Source organism: Eleutherodactylus coqui, chromosome 3, assembly GCF_035609145.1.
Source record: "Eleutherodactylus coqui strain aEleCoq1 chromosome 3, aEleCoq1.hap1, whole genome shotgun sequence".
NCBI classification, from domain to species: Eukaryota; Metazoa; Chordata; class Amphibia; order Anura; family Eleutherodactylidae; genus Eleutherodactylus; species Eleutherodactylus coqui.
The window spans coordinates 240,114,447-240,137,180 of NC_089839.1; the positions used below are offsets into that span (position 1 = coordinate 240,114,447).

Here is a 22,734-nt window from a genome sequence, read left to right on the forward strand (position 1 = left end):
GTTTGAACAAGCGAATGATGTTCGTTCCTGCAGACTGTTCAGACGGGCAGATACAGTTGGCTTGTTCACGCGAGAAATTGTTCAGTCTTTCCCATTCACTATGTAGGTTAATGAGAATGACTGAATGAGCGCTGTTTAAATCAAACAAGAAGCGAATGAGCCAATGATGATTTTTACGCCTGCATGAAATGAATGGCGCGCGAAAAGCAAACAATTATCGTTCGTGAGGGTTCAAACAGAGCGATTATCGCTCATTTCCATGATTTTGTTGAACTGAATCATTCTGTCTGAAAGCACCCTGAGGCTTATTCAGATGCCCGTATATTGGCTCCAAAACACAGACCACGTGCGGAGTTACAATACGCTGGTCTGAAAACTGACCTGATTAAACTGAAGTCTGCTGGTCTGCACTAAATGGGTTAACATGGATTTTTTTCACACGGACGCAATTGCCCGCGTATTAGACGTGCAAAATATGCTGCTTCGATACACAATGAATATGACTCATTGGTTTTAATGGGTTCTATCACATGTTGTTTGTGCGCACATTGTGGATATGTAGAAGGATGTGACAGCCCTTGTTCATGCGCAAATATGCTCAGTTGTGGCAAATATATTTGTGCATACATTCGTCTGTGCAAACCCTAAGGGCCCATTTATACGGCCGTAGGCGTTTTACGTGCGCCCGCCAGCACAGTAAGGGTGGGTTCACACAGGGCGGATTTCAAAAACCGCGAGATTTCCGCCGGGAGAACTGCCACGGAAAAACCCGCGGTGGCTTTGAAGCAGCCCCGCCGCTCGCTGTTCCGCTGCGGCCGGCGCTCCCATAGAGGAGAGCGCGGCCGCAGCGGAAAGAAAAAATAAATAAGACATGCTGCATATTCTAAAGCCGCGGCTGCAGTCGCCGCAGCCGCGGTTCCTGCCTGACTTACCGCAGTGGATTGGCCGTCCACTGAGAAATCTCGTCCACATGGCTGGCTAATCTCGAGATTAGCGGCCGCAGGCGGATTTGCCGCGGGGAAATTCCACGGCAAATCCGCCCTGTGTGAACCCAGCCTAAAGACGCCTGAACGGCAAAGGGAGGAATGTGGGTGGAGCCAAGCTCCCACCCCTCCCCCCGTCTGCAGACAGCAAGGGGAGGGGCAGAGCATCCCTCCCATTGCAAACAACAGCAAGGAGCTGAGTCACGCTGCTAAATTCCCTCCCATCTCTGGCAGCTGTCATTGGCTCCCATAGGAATCTATGTAGCTGCCCCTCAGTCGGGCGCTTTTACGTCACAGAAATACGCCCCTGTGCACTGATGCATTGCAAGCCAATGCAACAAAGAGATCGCATACATCGGCCGGGTGTGGAAAACCCGTCCCATATACACCCATGTGAATAAGCCCCAGAGCCTGACTTTCTCAGCCCTACATCGCAGTCACCGGTCTGAATACGGTCAGACTCATACAGTGCTGTCAACAGAAAAATAAAAAGGTTCTGGCTGGTGGGGACGAAATAGCACAAATGAAAAACTTCAGAATCTCTGGTGTTGATAGGGTTAAACCCTCCAGCCCTTGTATTACTGCGCAGACTCCACAACCCAGAGACAGCGCAGATCCGCACAGAAATCACAACTTCGCGCAAACTTCACGCTGGATCTACAATCTGGGACGACCGTACTCGTTGTTCTGTATGTGATGCGATGCGATCTGGGACAGTCCGTCCTCAGTGGGGCGCCACCAGGAGGGCCACGTGTAGTAGACGGCCTCGGCCATTTAACCTGGCAGGAGGAGCGGCATTGTCCCGCTGCTCTGCCTCTGGATTCCGACACGCTGGGAAGAACTAAGACAACGCCCACCAATCGGAGCGGAGGATGGCACTCCCGGGCTTTGTGATTGGCTCGTACAAATGTCGCGCCCTCCCTGCACTTTCTCACGCTGTTGTTGTTTGAAATGCGGCGAGAAGGGGCGTGGCCTGTCTGGAGGGCGTGGCTTTGGCAACAGCGGAGGGGACGGAGTCCGGTAGCGGAGGGGATCGGGTACGGTGAGAAAGTACCGGGTGGAGGTGAGTGCTGGCGGCGGGGAAAAACTTTTATTGGACGTTTCTGTCTGTTCTCGCAACTTTCTCTCGGCGGTTGTACTGTGCGGTGTGGGGGAGGACGGGTGGTGTAACCCCTTCATGCCAGGACGTACAGTAGACAAGGTGGAGTCATCGTGTCCCTGGAGTAGTGTGGCAGCTGCTGGGCTCGGGTCATTGTGTACATGATCAGTGGTGATCGGAGTTGTCTTGTTGGTCCCAGAAGAATCTTAAACAATCCATAAGTCTATAGAAGTTGTGGGACACTTGTGGGACTCCGCATGACTGATCACGGTCTGCCTGTGTATGAGGCTTTACTCTGTACATATAGTCACACAGTATGAGACGTCTCAGAAGGTGGTGAAAGTCCACAAACAGTAACCCCAAGGAGGGGCACTACCCTGCAGCCTTGGGGTAGAGGAGATCTGCCACCTGTCAGTGTACTACAGCTTGCTGTACTATTAGTTCACACGGTCCTTCTGGGTTGGCTGTCACCACTGATTAATTTCACAAATGTTTCATCAAGATAAATGTGTGAAAAAAATTTTTATTTCTCCAAATCATCCATATTTATCATGTTAGTCAGGTGATATAAACGCGGCAATAACCTGCAAGATGGTGTCAAATTATATATTAAACAAGTGATGACAGATAACCCACAAGTACCCAAAGGGGTACTGTACAGCGACGGCCACCCAGCACATACCATAGAATGATAGTTTGAAGGGACCTCCAGGGTCATCGGATCCGACCCCCTTCTCAATGCAGGATTCACTAAATCATCCCAGACAGATGTTTGTGCAGCCTTTGTTTGAACACTCCCATTGATGGAGAACTCACCACCTTCCATGGTAACCTGTTCCACTCATTGATCACCCTCGCTGTCAGAAAGGTTTTTCTAATATCTAATCTGTGTCTCCTCCCTTTCAGTTTCATCCCATTGCTTCTAGTCTTTCCTTGTACAAATGAGAATAGGGCTGACCCCTCTGCACTGTGACAGCCCTTCAGATATTTGTAGACAGCTATAAAAGGGATTTTGTCATTGGGAAAAAAAAATCAAAACTTAAAGGGGTTGTCTCGCGAAAGCAAGTGGGGTTAAGCACTTCTGTATGGCCATATTAATGCACTTTGTAATATACATCGTGCATTAAATATGAGCCATACAGAAGTTATACACTTACCTGCTCCGTTGCCGGCGTCCCCGTCTCCATGGCACTGTCTAATTTCGGTGTCTTCTTGCTTTTTTAGACGCGCTTGCGCAGATGGGTCTTCTCCGCTCGGCTCGGTAGCAGCGGTGTTTTGGCTCCGCCCCTGTATGCGTCATCACGTAGCTCCGCCCCTGTCACATGTGCCGATTCCAGCCAATCAGGAGGTTGTGGCGGATGATGCGTCTTGTGGCCTTACCGTGGAGTTCTACTAGAGAGATGTATTAGGCCTCCCTCACACGGCCATTATTTTAACGTTTAGCGCTGCGCTTTCAGTGCAGCGCTAAACGCTATCAGAAGCTCCCATTGGTTTCAATGGAGCCTCTCAGAGAGCCGCTTGATTGCAGCACTTTTTAGCGCCGCGATTTTCGAGCGGAGTCTGTTTTATTTTTAGCCGTTTAGCGCTCCTCAGCAACTATGAAGAATGCTAGAAGGCGGCGGACGAAAAAATTAAAATTTAGACCCTTACATGGTGTCTATTGTCACTTTCTGCTATTTATTGTGCGCAAAGCGTCCCCTCTATTAACCCTTGTATGCCACATGGAACGAGGTTGCCCTGATTTGACAGCCCCATTTTAACGCCATGATTTCTAATCGCAGCTCAATCTGGTCATGCCAACATTTTTTAGAAGGCAAATGGTAAATCCAGGTTTGTGAGCAGGTCCCATAAAACCGTCGGCATACAGCGCCGTATTGCAGTACTTTATATTGTGATATAATCTGTTAGGATATCAGCCATTTTGGGACCTGCAGAAATGTGTCCAAAAGTAAAGCAGCAGATATCTGTTATCTTCTCACATATACGGCGAGGCATTTTCCATCTGTACCTCACAGAAACCTGCGACACATCTTCCCTGGTGTTCAGTGTCCACATTAGGCCTTTTTTTCCGTTTCCAGCAGCGCATTTGCTGCTAATCTTTCCTACAGACACGTAGTAGGAAAATTCTGTCATGGCCTGAAATGCCAAAGATTTTAGCACACGCACAATCGGCTGAAATGTTTTCTGTCCTGAACCTCTCCTCTAGAAGTAAAAAATGCCATATTGTGCAGAAGCGGTCACTACGGCAGATAATAGATATCAGCACAGCCGTTCCTAACCAGGGAGAATGCTGGAAATGGCTCCTGGGGTTCATCCACAGAAATGGAGGTTCACTTTAAGAGCGTGTTCACACACAGCGGAAGTACTGCGAATTCCTGGAGCAAAATCTGCAGATGTATTTCCGTGCGTCTCGCAATGCACAAAACGTGCATTAAAAAGTTGCCCATGTAAACAAACCCGCGATGCATTTACATGTGCGCATTTCTCTTATTTTTTGAAGAAAATGCTGTAGTTTTTTAAAATCTTTTGGCAACATCGCCCTTTATTTTCAATGGATCTGCAAAAAATTTGCATTGCACCTGCATGTCGTGTGGCGATCTTGCGAGTGTGATGCAGTTTTTGTTTACTGTTAAAACAACATGGAAAACACGTGTGAAATGTTTCAGCAATGTGATGCGTTTTTCTTGTAAAACACATCGCAATCACAGGGGAATTGCAGGTTCACGTGATATTGCTGCAAGGTTCTCCGAGCGATGTCGCACTTGCACGTCTAAATGCACTCTATCGCTGTGTCCGAATTAGGTGGATACACTGTAGATTCTCCTGTTGGATTTATGGAAGGAAAATCTGCACTTTATTACAGGAGCAACAAGGTGGATGAGATAATAACAGATGTCAATCATGTGCCAAGGTAAAAAAGTCTGCGTGAAATTGACTTGCTGTGCGACTCTTAACCCTTTCCAATCCAATTTGTCTCCTGGTTTTTCTAGGTGGCTTACTCTTTTTCTGCCGTTATACAACAGCCCTATATGCTTGCTAAAGCCAGTACTGTATGAGGTGACACGTTGGATCGGCTCCAACAGCAGAGAGGCTGGTGATATGCAGTAAGAGAACCCCAACGGATGTCCTCCAACATCGGAGCTGTACAGCCTTAAATCATAATGTCTTCAGTGGTCAGACAGTGGATTGGAAAGGGTTAAAACTGCAGTATCAACTGTCTACGTTTCGAATTTTAGCCGTGGCTTTTGCTTTGTGTAATGCATAGGGTGAAATACACGCAAATCTGCAGCAAAGCTTGCATGTAGCACCTATGGATTTTGTGATAACATACGCTATATTCCGTATCTGCCACTTTGAAAGGGGTTTTCTAGTTATATATATATACACACACACAGTATGACTGATGGGGGGACCTATAGGTCAGGTTTAGCCCATAGTAGGCCATTGTATTTTGGGGAAGCCCCCATAGTAATATATTCCTTATACATGGAGATGCCAGGAGATTGGCGGCAGGCTACCTAGAATCTTGCTATTGGTGTCCTTGGATATCCACCAAGGTCGTCGTTGTGGAGTCACTACATATTGTACATTGACCCCCATAATACATAGAAATGGCTCCCATAGTCTGCAGTCACCTGTACTTGATTTAATGAAGGATAATAAACAATACGGATGTCGGACATGTTGTTTCTTGCACTGCAACCCTCCCAGGTGTGTCAGCTTTCACAAGGAGTCTTTCCTGTGAGCCTCCAATTATACATGAGACACAAGCGTGAGGTTCTCGCATCAATATAAGTTAGGCCCAATGTCCACGGGAGCCCATAGGCGCCATTGGTCCAGAGAAAATATCGCAGCATGCTCCATTTCAGTGCGGTTCCCGCATGAACGGCTTCCATTGAAGTCAATCGAAGCCATCCACAATTAAATTGCGGACGGGCCACGGATTCTGCGAGAAAGCAGGAATTTATAAAAAAAAAAACAACTCCGCAGCGGATGTGCAGCGGCGCCCCAGCTGGCACTTCTGCACAGATCTGCAGTGAAGAAAATAGAAGACCCGGACGGGTAAGCAGTATCCTTGGCCGTGGGCAGGGTCGGACTCCGCTGTGGACTCCCGCATGCGGAATCTGATCCGTCCGTGGACATGAGGCCTTATGGGGGTGCAACTCCCACCAATGTCTGTAAAGCACAGCGGCCCTTTTTTTTACTTTCCTCTCTAAACAGTAAGTTTTGTTATCTCCTTGCTCTATACTACAGGGGGGTCACGAAAAAGTAGGCCAGCAGCACACTATTATGAAAGCTTAAAGAAAATCTGTCTGTGTTGCCCATAGCAACCAATCACAGCACAGCTTTCATTTTACCTCAGCAGTAGAAGAAATGAAAGCTGCGCTGTGATTGGTTGCTATGGGCAACAAAGACAGATTTTCTTTTAGACTGCTTTCATAACAGTGTGGGCCCGGCTACTTCTCCGTGACCACCCTGTATATCATGATCTGTAGAAGACAAAAAATCCTCCTGCGCTCTTTGTTTGGGGCTTTTTGCAATCCGAAATAGGGACTTCCAAATCACCAAAATATACAATCAAGTATATTTTATTTATACAAAAAGGACTATAACAGTCTTGCAACGCCTGGCGTTGCAAGACTGTTATAGTCCTTTTTGTATAAATAAAATATACTTGATTGTATATTTTGGTGATTTGGAAGTCCCTATTTCGGATTGCAAAAAGCCCCAAACAAAGAGCGCAGGAGGATTTTTTGTCTTCTACAGATTGTATTTTCCCCATTGTAAGGTGTTATCACCCACTGGGGTTTTTTCCTACTGCTGCATCTCCTTTAAGGATCACTGGGGATCTTTTTTTGCAAGAAGAAACATCTTTATTTCTACAGGCAAACGGGGATCATCGGTGCAAGCGGGTTCTTTGCGTTCACAAAGAATCCCGCTGTGCACCAGGTGAGTAAAAATCCCCTTTACTTCGGTTCATTTGTGTGGTGGCGCGGATCTATATTTGTGACTGTATATCATGATGTGATGTTTGGCCAGGCTGGGGATGTCCTTTCTGTTAAGGACATCTGCTATAGATTTCACTCATTCCATTACTGAGTAAAACATGTTTTGGCGCAGTTTGTTGCGGCACCTCTGTGGCCAGAAGAGTACTTTTCTTTGGTTTCTTGATGGCCTCGGACTCAGGCGATGTTCACACTTTCATCCAGGTTCCATTAGGAGGCGCTGTTGTCACTTTTCATGGCAAGAATAGAGCTGCAGGCAGAACCGTTCTCAATGTCAAAATACGTAAAACCGTGCGGCGTGATGTACGGCCGGCACTGATCTAATATGCTGGCTGGGAAGTCTCCGCTCATTCATCTTGACGTTCCTATGTATAGAGCACCATTCCTTCGTGTTTCTAGCCCGTGCGTTAGGCGTTTATTTCAGCCGCTTTTATGAATACACGTGAGATCACCTGTTGTACAACAATATTGCTGTAACCCTTACTACTGCATATAAAGGCGCGTTGGCTCTGCGCTGCTCTCCCTGCATTGTTATGCCACTCCTTACACTGTAATCACCGGAGGCGTCCTTGTGTAACGGGAAATCTGTGTTATTAGCATGAGTTGGTCAATAACTCTATTAGTGTATGTGGAGTCGGGACCCGCTGATATGGGAAGATTATTGTTCAGAGAACGGGAATATGAATGATATTTGTTAAGTGTGAATGTTACCAGTGACTGAATGACGAACGATAACTCATTCACTTATTGTTCATCGTTCTGTTTAGGCGACACACACATGGGTGAGCACGATATCGAGTCGAGAAATTCAGCCCGATATTGCATTAGTGAACATGCGATTTATCGGTGGATGCAAGGTGCTGTTTCAGTAAAAAAAAAAATGCCTCGCATCTGTGACCCTCCAATCCTCTGGTTCCCAGGATGGGTCACCTATAGCTTTTGCCTGGATAACCCCCTTGAACTGGTAGTTTGTTTAGTGGTGTTTTGACAAGTGCTGACTGGTGGAATATGTCCGCCTGCAGATGGCTGGGCCGGATCCCGCTGCAAGAATTCTCGCAGTGGGACCCGACCTGCGCCACTGCAGGGACCAATGCGGGTCTCACCTGCTTCCGCGGTGCCGGCTCTGTGATGTGCCGGCTGCCAGACAGCCGGCGCATGCACAGAGCGGAGTCAGCGGCCCAGGAGTGACATTTCTGTGCGGGTCTCTGTGAGACCCGCACAGAAATAGAACATGCCCCGATTTGTTTTCCGCGTGTGATTTCACGCGGACAAATCGCGGCCGTCTGCCTAGGATTGCGTTTTCTAATGCAATCCTATGGCAGCTTCCAAGGGCAGAAATTCTGTGGGAAATCCCGCTGCTGAATTTCCGCCCGTTTGCAGGGGGCCTTAGTAGTTTGGAAAGTAAAAAAAAATTTAAAAAAACAGCTCGCATACACAGTCCCCGCTGTGTTTTATCGCCCATATGAAACCACTCTTAGGCTGCCTTCATACTGGCTTGGGCAATATCTGGCTGTGAATCGTGGCCTGATATCACCCTCGGGATCCACGTGAAAGCCCTGTGGATTCAAAGCATTTTCATGTGAAAACGGCCTCACGTCACTTCGGGGATGCAGAGATCCTCTGGCGTGGCTGTCACAGCCGCAGCAGAAGATCGCGGATTATCTCCCGTTGTTTTAAATGGGGCTGGTGGCAGTAGCGCTGGCCCCATTGAAAACATTAGGGCTGCAATGCGAGATCTTGCAGCTAGATAAACATGCTGCAATTTGTTTCCTGCATCGCATCGCATCGCATTGCATCGTGGTGCCATGTAGGAAAACATTGCTGCTGTGTATGACCCCATTCAAAAGAATGGGGTTCATATTTGTGCGTCTGGCAGTGCACGAATCTCGTGCAATTTTTCACGCCAGTATGAAGGCAGCCTTACTCATGGCTTTAGTCTGTCAGCCCCATTGAAATGAATAGAGTGGAACCTTGCATGCGTGGCCAGCACTTCATTCACTCCAGTCAGTGCAGTGTTACAACATTGACCAGATGTGGAGAAAACAGGGACCCCCGTTCTTGGGATTGGTGAGGTTTCCATTAGTCGGACCCACACGATCTATCAGTTTTTACCTATTCAGTAGATCGGTGAACACATCTACTGGATAGGTAGATGGAATACCCCTTTTAACTGCTCCAATAGTGATTGTTGAACAAGGACAGTTAAACGTAGTAGCACCAAGTTGCTTATATTCGCTTTTACCATTAATTAATGGATCATAATTGGAGGTACACGTTAAATTCACCATTTTGACAAATGCTTATTTAATGTGGATGAACAGCCTAAAGGCCCATTTAGACACAAGGAAGATCGCTCAAAAGATAGATATTGCGTGATAATTTGGCATAAACTACTAATTGGTACTAATGCCTTTTAGTACCAATTAGTAGTGTGTGAGCCGCCGGAAGCTATATTCAAGGAACAGACCACCCGCTGTTCGCTGAATACTTTCGCTTTGTTCTGCTGGTGGAGCTGACAGCTGAGAACAACTGAGACAAAGCAATCCGCTGTTATCAGTGGTCTCCGGGCAGAACACAGCGTGCGGTCCGTCTTATCAGCTCTTCTGCTGAAAGACGGCTTTCAGGCAGAACTGAATTCCATCGTTTGGCTGAAAGATGGGCAAATTTACACGCAATGATTATCACTCAAAAGATGGCTTTTGAGCGATAATAGTTGTGTCTAAATGGGCCTTTAGTTTACATTTTTTTGCCATAAGTGGTGATCTATCTTTCACTGCAAGTTCAGTTTATAGCCGGTATCTTAATAGTGAAAAATGCTTGGAATCTGATCAGCTTAAGGGGGAAATCTATATTCATGTCCCATCCATGGCAAGCTGAAGACTGAGCTGGACACATCTTGGGGGACGAATGTGTCCAGAAATCTGTAACCGGAACGTAACATCCGTATCGATTGTGATGAGTTGTATTGTGTTAGTCAATAAAAGTTGCAATCGGATAGAGAATTTATCAGACGTGTATACAGGCCTGTAGATCATAGTGTTCAGGCATTGGCGTGTTCTCTTGCATTTCTACAAGGCTCCGGGACTTGGTGGCATAGACGGACATCTCCAGCTTTTATTGTGATTCCTTGTTGTTGATGGCCTTTACTCTTTTTTTTTTTTTTAAGAGTACTAGCCACGGCCAATTATACACCACATCGCCCTTTCTCTCTGGTAATTAGCATGGCTAACCTGGAAAAAGATGTCATGATATTGCTACTGCCCATCCCTTGCAGTGACTACATGACTGTGACATGCAGGGTGTGAGGCCTGGTAGACTGGTTTGTTGGGCAGTGACTTATGTGAATAGTTTGTTTACAGCTTTTGTTGGTAAACTGCACATGAGAATATATATGTTATATATATAATTTTGTATTTAAGGTTCATATTTTAGGGGGTCCATGATGGATATGAAAATTTTGTAACCCAAGGCTGATAATTGGCAACGAGTGCTCGAATGCTCTTCCAAACTTTCGTTATTCCAATCAGTTGCCTGGGGGTAAAGTGCTGGCAATCAGCCAGGAAACAAGCAAACACTCCTTTGTCCAGTGATCACATCTTTTATGCAGCACCAAAAATCATCAGCGTCTGGCAGCACACCACTCTGTAAACGGGAGGTGTGCTGCCGACCATAGTGGAACTGTATGATGGCTAACAATCGCTCGGGCATTTACAGTAGTGCTAAAACATCGATTGGTGATCATTCTGGGCAGAACATCTTCCAGTGTAAAGGCCCTTTAGACTCGATCGTAACACTTGTGGCCATTAAGACCTCCTCCGAATGATCCCACTTTATTTTCCTTTATTTGTTCACTATACCGTCTCTAAATTTTCTGTATTGCACTTGTAAACTATGTATTACATCAAGTAACTTTACGTTTTTTAATTTTAGACTATTCTACAACCTGAAGGGTAAAGAAGCAGGACAGGAGTTTCCACAGTGGAGGTATGAACCCCCCATGCTTTATAGTTCCCGTAGTGCTGCACATGAATTCCTGCCCCTAGTGGGGCTCAGTCCAATTTCCCCATATCAGACACACACCAGTTTCGTTGGCAGTCAGTATATGTGAATGTGCTTCTGTTTTGGGTGGCAGAGGAATGGAAAGGAGCAGATGTTTTTATACTTGTCCGCTCCCTGGATCCAGCGGTGTTCTCTGAAATCCCGACGGCGCACAAAAATCTGACTCTTTTTCAGAGTTCTGTGTGTGCGCTCTCCCATACAAGTCTATGGGAGAGTGTGAACACGAGACTCTGAAAAGAGTCAGATTTTCCTGCTGCCCACCGACTTCAGAAGGGGGCAGGAAGTGGGTGACCATAAAAAAATACATCACCCGGCTCCCTCTCACCTCCCCCAACAGTACCATAACTTAGTTGCTGGTATTGTCCGCACGTGACTGGTTCTGTTTAAATGAATTCTTAATTACTACTAAAAGAAAGGTTCCTTCATTACCAGGCTCTCCTCACGTCCTAGATTATCAGTTATGTGGAGTCCTTGCACATAATACACTATAATGTGATTCTTCTCAGCCCAGTTACACTATTATTTTTTTCTGTGCCAATTAAAATGGAGATGATTGGATTGTTTAAGTGAAAACTCTGATTTGATTGATTCACCTGCTTTTCCTCTAATTCATTGCTGCTTGCATCTGGTTGCGGTGCCTTTTATTGTACATTTGCTTCTTAATTCATTCTGTTTTGTAAATGCAGTTAACTTAGAGAAATTTAGTACTGCGAAAGGAAGATGTAACTGGGAACAAAACGTTTTAATTAGGACATTTTTAGGATGGCCTTCTAATACTTAACATATGACTGCAATCGCACTGAGGAGGGATGTTTACTAGCAGTTGTGTAATAAAACCAATTCTATCTTGGTGCAGACCCAAAACTAGTTACATTGACAGAGGAGAAAAATAGGAAACAATTGAAGTGAACACAATACATTTCTGATTCCCAATTTTACTATAATGAAAAAAACCTAAAAAAAAAAATGTTCCTGTCTCAGAGAACCTCTTCCAATTATGATTTTGAGCTAAATCATTCATCTCTGTGAGACAGTACATGCAGAGAAGCAGGCTTAAAGGGGTTGTCCTGAGGCAGCAAGTGGGGTTATACACTTCTGTATGGCCATAATAATGCACTTTGTAATATACATTGTGCATTAATTATGAGCCATACAGAAGTTATAAAAAGTTTTTTACTTACCTGCTCCGTTGCTAGCGTCCTCGTCTCCATGGTGCCGACTAATTTTTGGCCTCCGATGGCCAAATTAGCCGCGCTTGCGCAGTCCGGGTCTTCAGCAGTCTTCTATGGAGCCGCTCGTGCCAGAGAGCGGCTCCGTGTAGCTCCGCCCCGTCACGTGCCGATTCCAGCCAATCAGGAGGCTGGAATCGGCAGTGGACCGCACAGAAGAGCTGCGGTCCACGAAGACAGAGGATCCCGGCGGCCATCTTCAGCGGTAAGTATTGAAGTCACCGGAGCGCGGGGATTAAGGTAAGCGCTCCGGTAAACTTTCTTTACTTCCCTGCATCGGGGTTGTCTCGCGCCGAACGGGGGGGGGGGGGTTGAAAAAAAAAAAAACCCGTTTCGGCGCGGGACAACCCCTTTAAGGCCTCCTTCACACGGGCGACACTGAATCGCTGCGAGAAAATCGCAGCGATATCGCATCGCTGCACCGTACGATATCGCTGCGATTTTTCTCGCAGCAATACCGCGATTTTGTAGCGCTACAAAGTCGCATGTGACGCTACAAAATCACGCAACCTTGTAGCATCTGCTACTGTCAAAGTTGTATCGCATCGCATGCAAACCGCGTTTTTGTGCGATGCAATGCAAGAGAGGAAGGCTCCATAGGTAAACATGGGCTACAAAACCTCACGTGTCGCTTGCATATCGCCAGACCTACGAGGTTTGTGTGTCGTTTTGTAGCATGCTACAAAACATCTCATGTGTGAAGGAACCCATAGGAAAGCAGGGGCTTCTCATACATGCGATTTGTAGCATTGTAGCAACGCTACAAAATCGCGCGACTTTGTCGCCCGTGGGAAGTAGGCCTTTAAAAGATTCACTTTTTGTCTGTGCTAAAATTTCGCAGGGACACGGTAAAGGAACAGGGGACCAGGCGAGTATGAAATGGCGCTTCCCGGACACCATGTTCACTGACCTTTTGAGCATCATAACATAGTTTATGGGGTTGAAAAGTGGTGACAGGTTTTCTTAAGAGTGCATGCGCTTGCTACAGTTTTCCCCAAAACCATACCCTCAAAAGCTGCAGCAACTTGAAGAACATCATATAGCAGTACTGAGCAGTGGAGCTGGGAATCCAGCACTGCAGTGAGATAAAACACTAGAGTCAGCAGTGTCTCTGATAGACTTCTATGGGCACCCTGTAACCTGATCTGTCAGTGATCTGATCCATCTGGAGGTGGATTTTAGCAGTAGGTGAAGGAGGCAGGGGGGCGAGGAGAAGTGAAGAAAGAAGAATTGTTTTTGTGATATATGTACGGTACTCTGAAATATCTTACATTCACCTGTACTTCTGATCTATGCTACGTTAGTGAAATGACAGCACTTAAAGGGGTTGTCTCGCGGCAAACATCAAAATTTTACATTAGCCCATTCCCCCTGTCACCCCCCTGGCATAAAATAGCATTTTAAAGCGGTTTTTAAACCGCTTGCTACTCACCGATGTGATGAAAGATGAACTTATAAAATTCTTCTCCCAAGATGGCCGCCGGTCCTTTCCCAGGGATGCACTGCGGTTTTCTCCCATGGTGCACCGCGGGTCTTCTCCCATGGTGCACCATGGGCTCTGTGCGTTCCATTGCCGATTCCAGCCTCCTGATTGGCTGGAATCGGCACACGTGACGGGGCGGAGCTACGCGATGACGCGTGGAAGGGGCGGAGCCAGAACACCGCTCGTGCCCGGACCGACCAGAAGGAGAAGACCCTTCTGCGCAAGCGCGTCTAAAAAAGCAAGAAGACCCCGAAATTAGACGGAGCCATGGAGACGGGGACGCCAGCGCAGGGAAGGTAATTGAATAACTTCTGTATGGCTCATATTTAATGCACGATGTATATTACAAAGTGCATTAATATGGCCATACAGAAGTGTATAACCCCACTTGCTGCCGCGAGACAACCCCTTTAATGGTGCATATATACCGAAAAACATTTAGTGTGACCTCCGTGTATATGTAATAGCACATTAAATGCCCTTTGTTAGCAAGGAAACACAAATTTTATCACATTCCATTTGGAAATGTTGAATGATGTGTACGTGAAAAATGAATAAAAACTCTGGTACGTGGATGTTGTAATCTTTGAGTCATCTCTACGCAGAAATTTGTGTCCAATCGCTTTTTTATGTCATCTGGAATAACTTGTAAACAGTATGGGATGTCATGTACACGGCAATGCTGTATGGCTGGGCCCTGTGTATTATACCATATTAGACACATAGTCATGTATTACTGGCATGTCTGTGGGGCAGAAACGCTATATTTTCTCCTTGGGGAGAGCACCAAGAAGGTGAGTGAGGAGACTTATAAGGCAATTCATGCTCCTCTGCATAATATGCAAGTAAGGGAGATGGAACAATACCTCTGCAGCGCCACCTATTGGAAAGCAGCATTCCTGCAAGTTATTGTTAGACTCTTTATACAAGCCTTGTAACAATGACTGGGAATTGAAAGCCCGTCTTTCAACTCCCAGACATTGTTACAAGGCTTGTATAAAGAGTCTGACAATGACTTGGATTCTGTATGAAATCGGAGGGATACAGAGATGTGGTGAGGCCCCATAGACTTCTGTTGGTGGTGTATTATGGCTTCATACCAGTCACCTGCTGCTCAATAGATAGAATATGAGGTTGGGTTATTTTGTTATTTTCCACTGATGGTCCCGTATGAAGTGAGATGTGAGTAGATGTGAGAATTGCTGTGTATGCAGTTTTATGATGCAGAAGGTAGTTGGACAATAGGTTGTCCAGGATTAGGGCTCCTTCACTCGGGTGTATTTGCGCACCTATAACAAAGAGAATAGAATCCACTGATTTCAGTTTGATCATTCATATTTACATATTTTGCACATGCATTTTGGTAAAAAAAAAAAAGTAGCATGCTCTACTTTTCTGTGCACTTGCGCACCAAAGGTACCCATAGAAGTCAATGGGAGTTGTGCGAATGTGAGTGCAATACGCAAGGAGATACATATTCTGCTGCGGAATTCTGCTGGAAAAAGAATGCAGCTGGAACTCATTAGCCATTCCAGGTGTCTTGTTTGCTGCGAGTAAATGAACATGCCCGGTGGCGGTAAAAGTACAGTAAAATACGCCAATACTTGCGCAAAGAAGCATAGTTCATTTGGCAAAAATGGAGTGCTGAGGCACGTGTGAAAGGCAAATACGCTTGTGTACAGGAGGCCTTAGAATAGAGGGTCGCTTTTTTTTGTGTGTGTCCACCCCCCACCCCCCCCACAGAAAGTACCCCACGTAGTGACTGAGCTATTCTACAGACAGCCCATGGACAGATCCATAACACCCCCTATAATACAACGGACCAGTAAATACTGCCGTGTACAATGCTGTGTATGTATACTTACCTGTTACCAGATTTGTGCTTGCGACAGGTAGGTCGGCCTATCTGACAGTGGTTTTCAGTAAGAAATGGAAGCGGTTAAATAGTGCAATGCGGGAGACAGATGGCAATAACTGACTAATAAAGCAGATGTCGCAGCATGAGCTGGATGATGAAATCAGTGTTTTTTTATTACTTTTAGATTTGATAAAACATGAATCAAAGGAGTATTCAATCTCAAATGTTTCTGGCATGTCCACGGGATATACTATAAAAGTCTGATACATGCTGGACCCACTTCTGGGCCTCAGATCTGTCTGAAGATTTGACCTCCTCCTGTATTCTGTGGTCTGAAGTATGGAAACAATCAAGTAGGTTGAGCAGAGTTTCCATAACTCCGATAGAAGTGAATAGGACATATGGAAACAGTGTGGCACAGCCCTCTTGGCTGTTTCTGTACTCCCAGCCATTGTGCGGAGAGAGGTATTACCATCTAGGCCATAATTTGGCTCAGACAGAAATATCACTTTTAATGTTAATGGGCTAAACTGAGATCTCTTGTTCGGAATTTAACACACTGGACCTAACCAGAGGAGCTTTTAATTTATGCGATCATGTCATCAAATATCACCTGACCGTTACAGCTAATCAGAGCATGCAGCGTCACCGCCTGTTCTACTGGCATCCGTGCTCACATCTTGGGTGTCATGATGCCAGGAGTTTGGTACTCTGACACTGCAGCCTCTAATTGGCTGAGCCGTCAGGTGATATCCTGTTCCACAACAAACACCGGAAGGATGGTGGTGGGGCTACAGCACTGGATCCACCTTTAAAAGGGTCTTCCCGCACCTAAAAATCTCTCAGATTACCCCCACTACCACATCGAGGGGTCATTCAAATACAAATGGCACTTTTGTTCTGTAAAAATGATTCTTTCCTTACTTTCGGTGTCTCCAATGGAGCCATTCACCTCAGCGCCATTTCCACAAATTGTGGGTGGGCTAAGCTCTCTACCTATATGCTTCCGCTCTTCCAAAATCCCCAGCACTCCATGTGCCAATGTCACAAGACTCCCATAGATTCTGTTACACACTATTTGTTTTGCACAAAAGCTGCTTAGATTGCGACCTCGACCAGTGCAGTGCAGATAAGGAACTGCACATGCGTGACCATCTTTTACAGGCGCTGCTGGTGGATGCTACCCCTGGTAATGGACTTTCATTGAATGGTAGAGTTGGAAGGGACCTCCAGGGTCATCGGGTCCAACCCCCTGCTCAGAGCAGGTTTACTAAATCATCCCGGATGTCTGTCCAGCTTCTGTTTGAAGACTTTCATTGAGGGAGAACTTGCCGCCTCACGTGGCAACCTGTTCCACTGATTGATCACCCTCACTGTCCAAACAGTTTTTTTTCTAATATCTAATCTGTGTCTCCTCCCTTTCAATTGCATCCCATTGCTTCTAGTCTTTCCTTGTGCAAATGAGAATAGGGCTGATCCCTGTGACAGCCCTTCAGATATTTGTAGATAACTATTAAGTATTCTCTCTGCCTTCTTTTTTGCAAGCTAAACATTCTTAGATCCTTTAACTGTTCCTCATAGGACTTTGATTTGTAGACTGTTCACCATCCTGGTAGCTCTTCTCCGAACTTGCTCCAGTTTATCGATGTCCCTTTTTCCACAGTATTCCAGATAAGGTCTGACTAAGGAAGAGTAGAGGGGGGATAATTACCTCACATGATCTAGACTTCTCTTAATACATCCCAGAATTGTTTGCCTCTTTGGCTGCTGCATCACACTGTTGACTCATGTTCAGTCTGTGATCTATTAGTATACCCAAGTCTTTTTCACATGTGCTGCTTAGCTGAATTCCACCCATTCTGTATGCACTTTGTAAATACATAAACAGTGACACAGAGTGAAAGTAATCTAATACATCTAAAACTGTGCATTTCCTGAAATTGACTAAAATGACATTCAGCAACTTTTTATAATGCTCTGAATAGGCTCCATTCATGTTACATCTGTAATGATAGCTTTGTAATCTAATGTATATTTATACGTATGAAAATAAATATGGTTATTTCCTGAACGCTTGTGTGTGATTGGCTGCTTATCTGGCAATTGTATCACTCGTTTTCATATGAAAAATACCAAATTAATCTCCTCTTCTCACCTGCACAATCCATCTGCGAGATTTGTGATTCCTGCTCACTTCAGATGCCAGTAATCGGCTTGCATGATGCTGCTGGCCTGACGCTTGAATACGTTATGACATCATTTGATAATTATATAATCCACTGCTAAGGTGATTCAAAAGAGCTTTGATGCAATCTGATACCTGTTTAAAACTTGGCAAGTACGCCGCTGCCTCCACAGCAAATGATTGTCTTGCGCAGAGTCTGGCTTGCCTTAGTCACCATAGCTACAGGGCGACGCATGTCTCTCTAAGTCATTGACTGCTCTGTCAGCATGGATCACTTTGCTTCTTCCACCCTGTAAGTGCTGCTTTGGTCTGCTGATGGGAAAACAAAAGTGACACCTCAAGCAAAGCATCTTGTCTTCCTTCTACAGAATGGGAGCCGAATGGATCCAGAAAAGGTCCGGGAAGCAGGAACCTGCTTGGACAGTAATTCTCTCCTAAATAGTGGAAGATTCTGGATCATTAAACTGCGGACTTCATTCACTCTTTTGTCTGGATTCATACAAAGAGAGAAAAATATTGGAAGAGTCTTTTTTGTGTTTATTTACTTTCCAATGTAATAGTGAGAATGCATCTCGATGGAGGGGACTGACGTCTTAATAAGCATGCGTGAGGACCCTAGTTTTCATGTGCGCTACAGGTAAGACGATCGCTGTTTTCTATGCTAGTGACTTAGATGCTGCGCTAATGTAGAAGACAGGTAAGGTGAAGAAAAAGGGGGCTTACAAAGCCGAGTACACCGACATCATTCCTAAGGCCCTTCTTATAGTGTTGCCTATTCTTCTAAGCTTTCTTTTTTTCTTCTACTGTTTCTCTATCGGTTGCTGACTTACGGTGTTTTATGCATTTTGGGACGTATATGAAAAATGTTCTTGGTTAAGCAGTAGAGACACCGAAGGACGGGGAACAGCCAAAGTAGATTATATATTTCATTACTGACGCTAAAGGTATTGGCTGTGACGTACCTGTACTTGTGCCCATGCATGAAGGAGGGTGACATTTGTGTCGGCATGACATTGCTGACAGGTATAGAAGTTGTTGGTCATTGTGTGACACGTAGGAACTTTTGCACCTATGCAGAACACATTTCATCACTAAAATGTATGTTTTCTGAGTTAAGATAACTTTTTATAATCAGTATGTCAAAAATCTAGAAAACTGTAATTTGATTAAGCGATGTGTGAAAGTGGATTTATAATTTGTTACTGTACAGTTTGTGATTTGCCTGTTGTGTTCCTTTGTTTTTTTTTGTAGCATTTTTTACATTAACTTTAAAGCGACCCTCTTGTTTCCTAACAGAACTTTATCCCAGGACGGGAGGGAGAGGGGTATATTAGCAGCAGTTGTTCTTCTCTGCCATGCCTACAATCCACTGCTCCGGGCCCAGTGTTGACCCATCCAATATGGCTGCGGCCACTTTCTAACAACTTAATGCACACTATGCACTGCTGCCTGATTAGCCAATGCTGGTCACATGAGCGGCTCTGGCTAATCGGAGAGTAAGTAGAGTGCATTGGTAGTCTAATTCTAGCAATGCAGTCTGGGAATTGGGCAGGTGGAAGTTTGTTGGCCATCTTGGATGGCCAAAAATGAGACCTGAACCAATGGATCAAGAGCTTTTTATCAATAAAATGTGGGGTCACTTTAATTTAAATAACTATTAAGCTGGCTGGAGCCTGTTTGGGGCTTTGTCTACACTACTGTCACTATTTGATTTGGCTGGCAGTCTGAACTGTCCCTCTGGCTGGCTGGACTATGACAAAACAATCACCTTTCCATAGAAGTACAGTGGTTCCCATGGATGTATAAGAGACGGTGTTGCAGCACAGTATTGCAGGGATTATGGTATGCAGCCAATCCTACTTGTCGGAGAACCTGACCGGCCATCTTTAAAGTCCCTGAGCTCTTTTGGAGTCCAGTATCTATTTGATAATGGCTGCAGCACAGCTGTCACGGCTCCATTGTAATGGAATCCATAGTGTTAGTGTGAACAAAAGCTGAAAAAAAGATCTATCTAGATACTGTATATAGATATATATCTGTATAATTTGATTACTACAAGGCCTCCCCCACTACCAGGATGACCTGAGGGCAACCCTGAAATGGTTCTTGTTCTGGCAGGTTTGTTGGTATAATAAAACGATATTACAGTACTTAATCTTGTATCGGTTAATAAACCATCCATCAATAATAGGCCGTCCCATTCATCAGGTTACCGTATTGTACTAATAAACCTCAGGGCTGATGAACTCCTGGGACACTTTACACATAGTGGGATTTGTGTATAGATATAGTTGCAGTTGGGATCACTAAGACAAGCTACATGGATGCCAAGATGATGATTATTTCTTTCCACTTGGGATGTCATCCAGTTTTCCCAGACTTAATATCACATTTAGTAACTCTAGTATTGGTCTTTAGCACTGGTGGACAGGCTGGACAGAACTGTTACAATTTGACAAACGAGGAGGAATAAAGTCCTTGTTTCACGAAGTTCTTTTCTTTTCTTCCTTGACGTTTTCTATTGCTCATCTAAGTTTTTACTCTACTTTTATGTTCCATCTAAATACAGACTTGGACCTCTCTTATGTTTCAATGCCAGACTTTGGTGGAAACAGTCATAAAACTGTGTGTAGGTGGCCCATCAGAAAGTAATGTTTATTAGAAGTGCTTCTATGGCACGCTACAGTTCCAGTGCTGCACAACCAGAATGAATTCAGGATTGGCCCCAGATTTATACATGGAAACAGAACAGGTTGTCAAACATATGTAATATGTAGGAAAAATTACTTCTCTGCCATGATCTATGTAAAATGCAGCTTTTTGTATATATATATATAATTTTTTAAAGGGGTTGTCCGGAACTATGGGAGATCTCTCTTTAGGATAAGTTATCCATATGTGATCATTGGCGGTTCACTGCTCGTGATCTCTGCTGACCAGCTGATTTCCCAGCACCGCTGTCCGTGTGGTCAGCTCTGGCAGCAGATAGCGCTAACAGCATTGCAGCGGTCCGCTTCAATACTGCAGACACAGCTCTAATATATAATTCAATGGGAGCTGTGCCTTCAATACCAATCCAGGTCGCTGCACTGTAGACAGCGCTGTCCGTGCTGACAGCAGCACTACAAATCAACTGACTAGGGGGAAGGGGGGATCCTGAGCAGCAGATCCCTGCCAATCACAAGTTGATGAACTAATATGGCGATAGGTCATCAAAAGGAAAAAAAACTCCCAAAGTCCTGGAAACCCTTTTAAACACTATATAATATTAGTGCAATAAATAGCAGAATGTTGTTATGCAAAACAGGTTAACAAAATGATGCAATCGGATTAGTTGCCGAGCGGAAAAAAAAAAAAACGTACTGCGAAAAAACACACAAAAAAACCCTCCTTCTATGGGGAAATGCGATTTAGGAAATGTCCTCCGTATAGTGGCTTCACATTAATGCTGCACTTCAAGTGAAGACATTGGGTAAAAGCTCAGCATATTCATCTGGTGATGGCGGTCTGTGACATAATTCAGAGTGTCACACCGTACTGGAAAGGCACAAGTGCTGTCCACTGACTGCATGATTGATAGGATGTACAGAGCATAGAGAGGTGTAAAGACCTCCGCCTTCAGTATTCCTCTATCATAGAAGCTGAGAATGGGCTTTTGTTAAAGGGGTATTCCGGGCAATTACCATTGATGACTTATCCTTGGGATAGGACATAAATAGTTGATTGCTGCGGCCCTGCCGCTCAGGATCCCCTGGGATCATCTGACCCGCTGTCACTGCAGCGGGGCTGGACGTCATCATTGGGGTTGAAGGCGGAAGCGGCATAGGGTTCTTCACTCTCATGTAAAATCAATTTTTGGTTTATTTTGATAAATCAAATTTCATGAATTGATTTCAATGGGAGAGGAGTCCTCTACGACTCTAACGCCTTTGACCTTGATGGCGACGTCCAACCCCGCTCTACTTCCAGTAGGCCGGGCCATCAGCTGATCGCCAGGGATCCTGAGCGATGGGTACCCGGTGGTCAATAGTATGTGCTTGCAAAGCCACTTGAACCTACTGCAAGACTGTGTTTTGTTTTTTTTCTCTTTTTCGCTACGTAGGTTTTACTGTTTGAGACGAAATTTGTCTTCAGTTAATTAAAGGGATTATCCGCTGATAACAATTGGCTTTGGTATGACCATTTAGGGCTTATGAATCTCTTAAGGGAGAACTGTGCCTTTTTTTTTCTATAATAATAATGATAATAATCTTCATTTGTATAGCATCAACATATTCCGCAGCGCTATAAGAATTGGTATCAAGCTAGAGACCTGAGAAATGCAACCTGTCGTCTGAGCTCCTAGATGGTTAATCTTCTTAGTGCGCCGTCCTATCCCACATTGCTTCACTATTGAGATATCCGCGGTCTTTAGGATGCCAGCTTTTACAGAAAGTAAATTAAACTGCAGTTTCACGTATAAAACGGACATTAACCTGTCTAATTTAAGCCAAAACGCTGAAGGGCTCATACTTGTATTTAACATTCCCTTGTAAGTTGACTCAACATAAGTGAAGCTGCTGTGACAGATGAGATAGCTGACCGGTTCACCCTGTGCATGAAACCTGTCTGAGCCAATTATGCTTTACACAAGGCTTACGGTGTGCGCAAATTAGCGCAGAACTACCGATTATATCACAAAACCAATGAAATGGGCAGTATGTGGCTATTTGCGGGGCAAGTAGTTGGTGAAAAATAAGAGAAATTAATAATAATGATGCTAATTGGCCGTGTCAGTTAACATGTGGTGGTCAGAGCAGACGGCCTAGGAGGGGATTAGCCGAGATTACCCA

The 22,734-nt window shown here is 45.0% G+C and overlaps 1 protein-coding gene across 2 annotated transcripts in view; it reads left to right on the forward strand.

The window, feature by feature from the left end:
• Nucleotides 1–1,955: 1,955 nt before the first annotated feature.
• The window catches only part of GPSM2 (G protein signaling modulator 2), a 53,857-nt gene continuing 33,078 nt past the window's right edge, over nt 1,956–22,734 (forward strand). Inside the window, exons 1-3 of one of the 2 annotated variants that reach the window (XM_066597161.1) lie at nt 1,956–2,046; nt 11,019–11,072; nt 18,271–18,539. In XM_066597161.1, coding sequence (XP_066453258.1) covers nt 18,478–18,539 — 62 coding nt within the window. In that variant the 5' untranslated portion in view covers nt 1,956–2,046; nt 11,019–11,072; nt 18,271–18,477. The remainder of the gene's footprint in view (nt 2,047–11,018; nt 11,073–18,270; nt 18,540–22,734) is intronic. The other variant, XM_066597162.1, reaches the window with a different exon arrangement.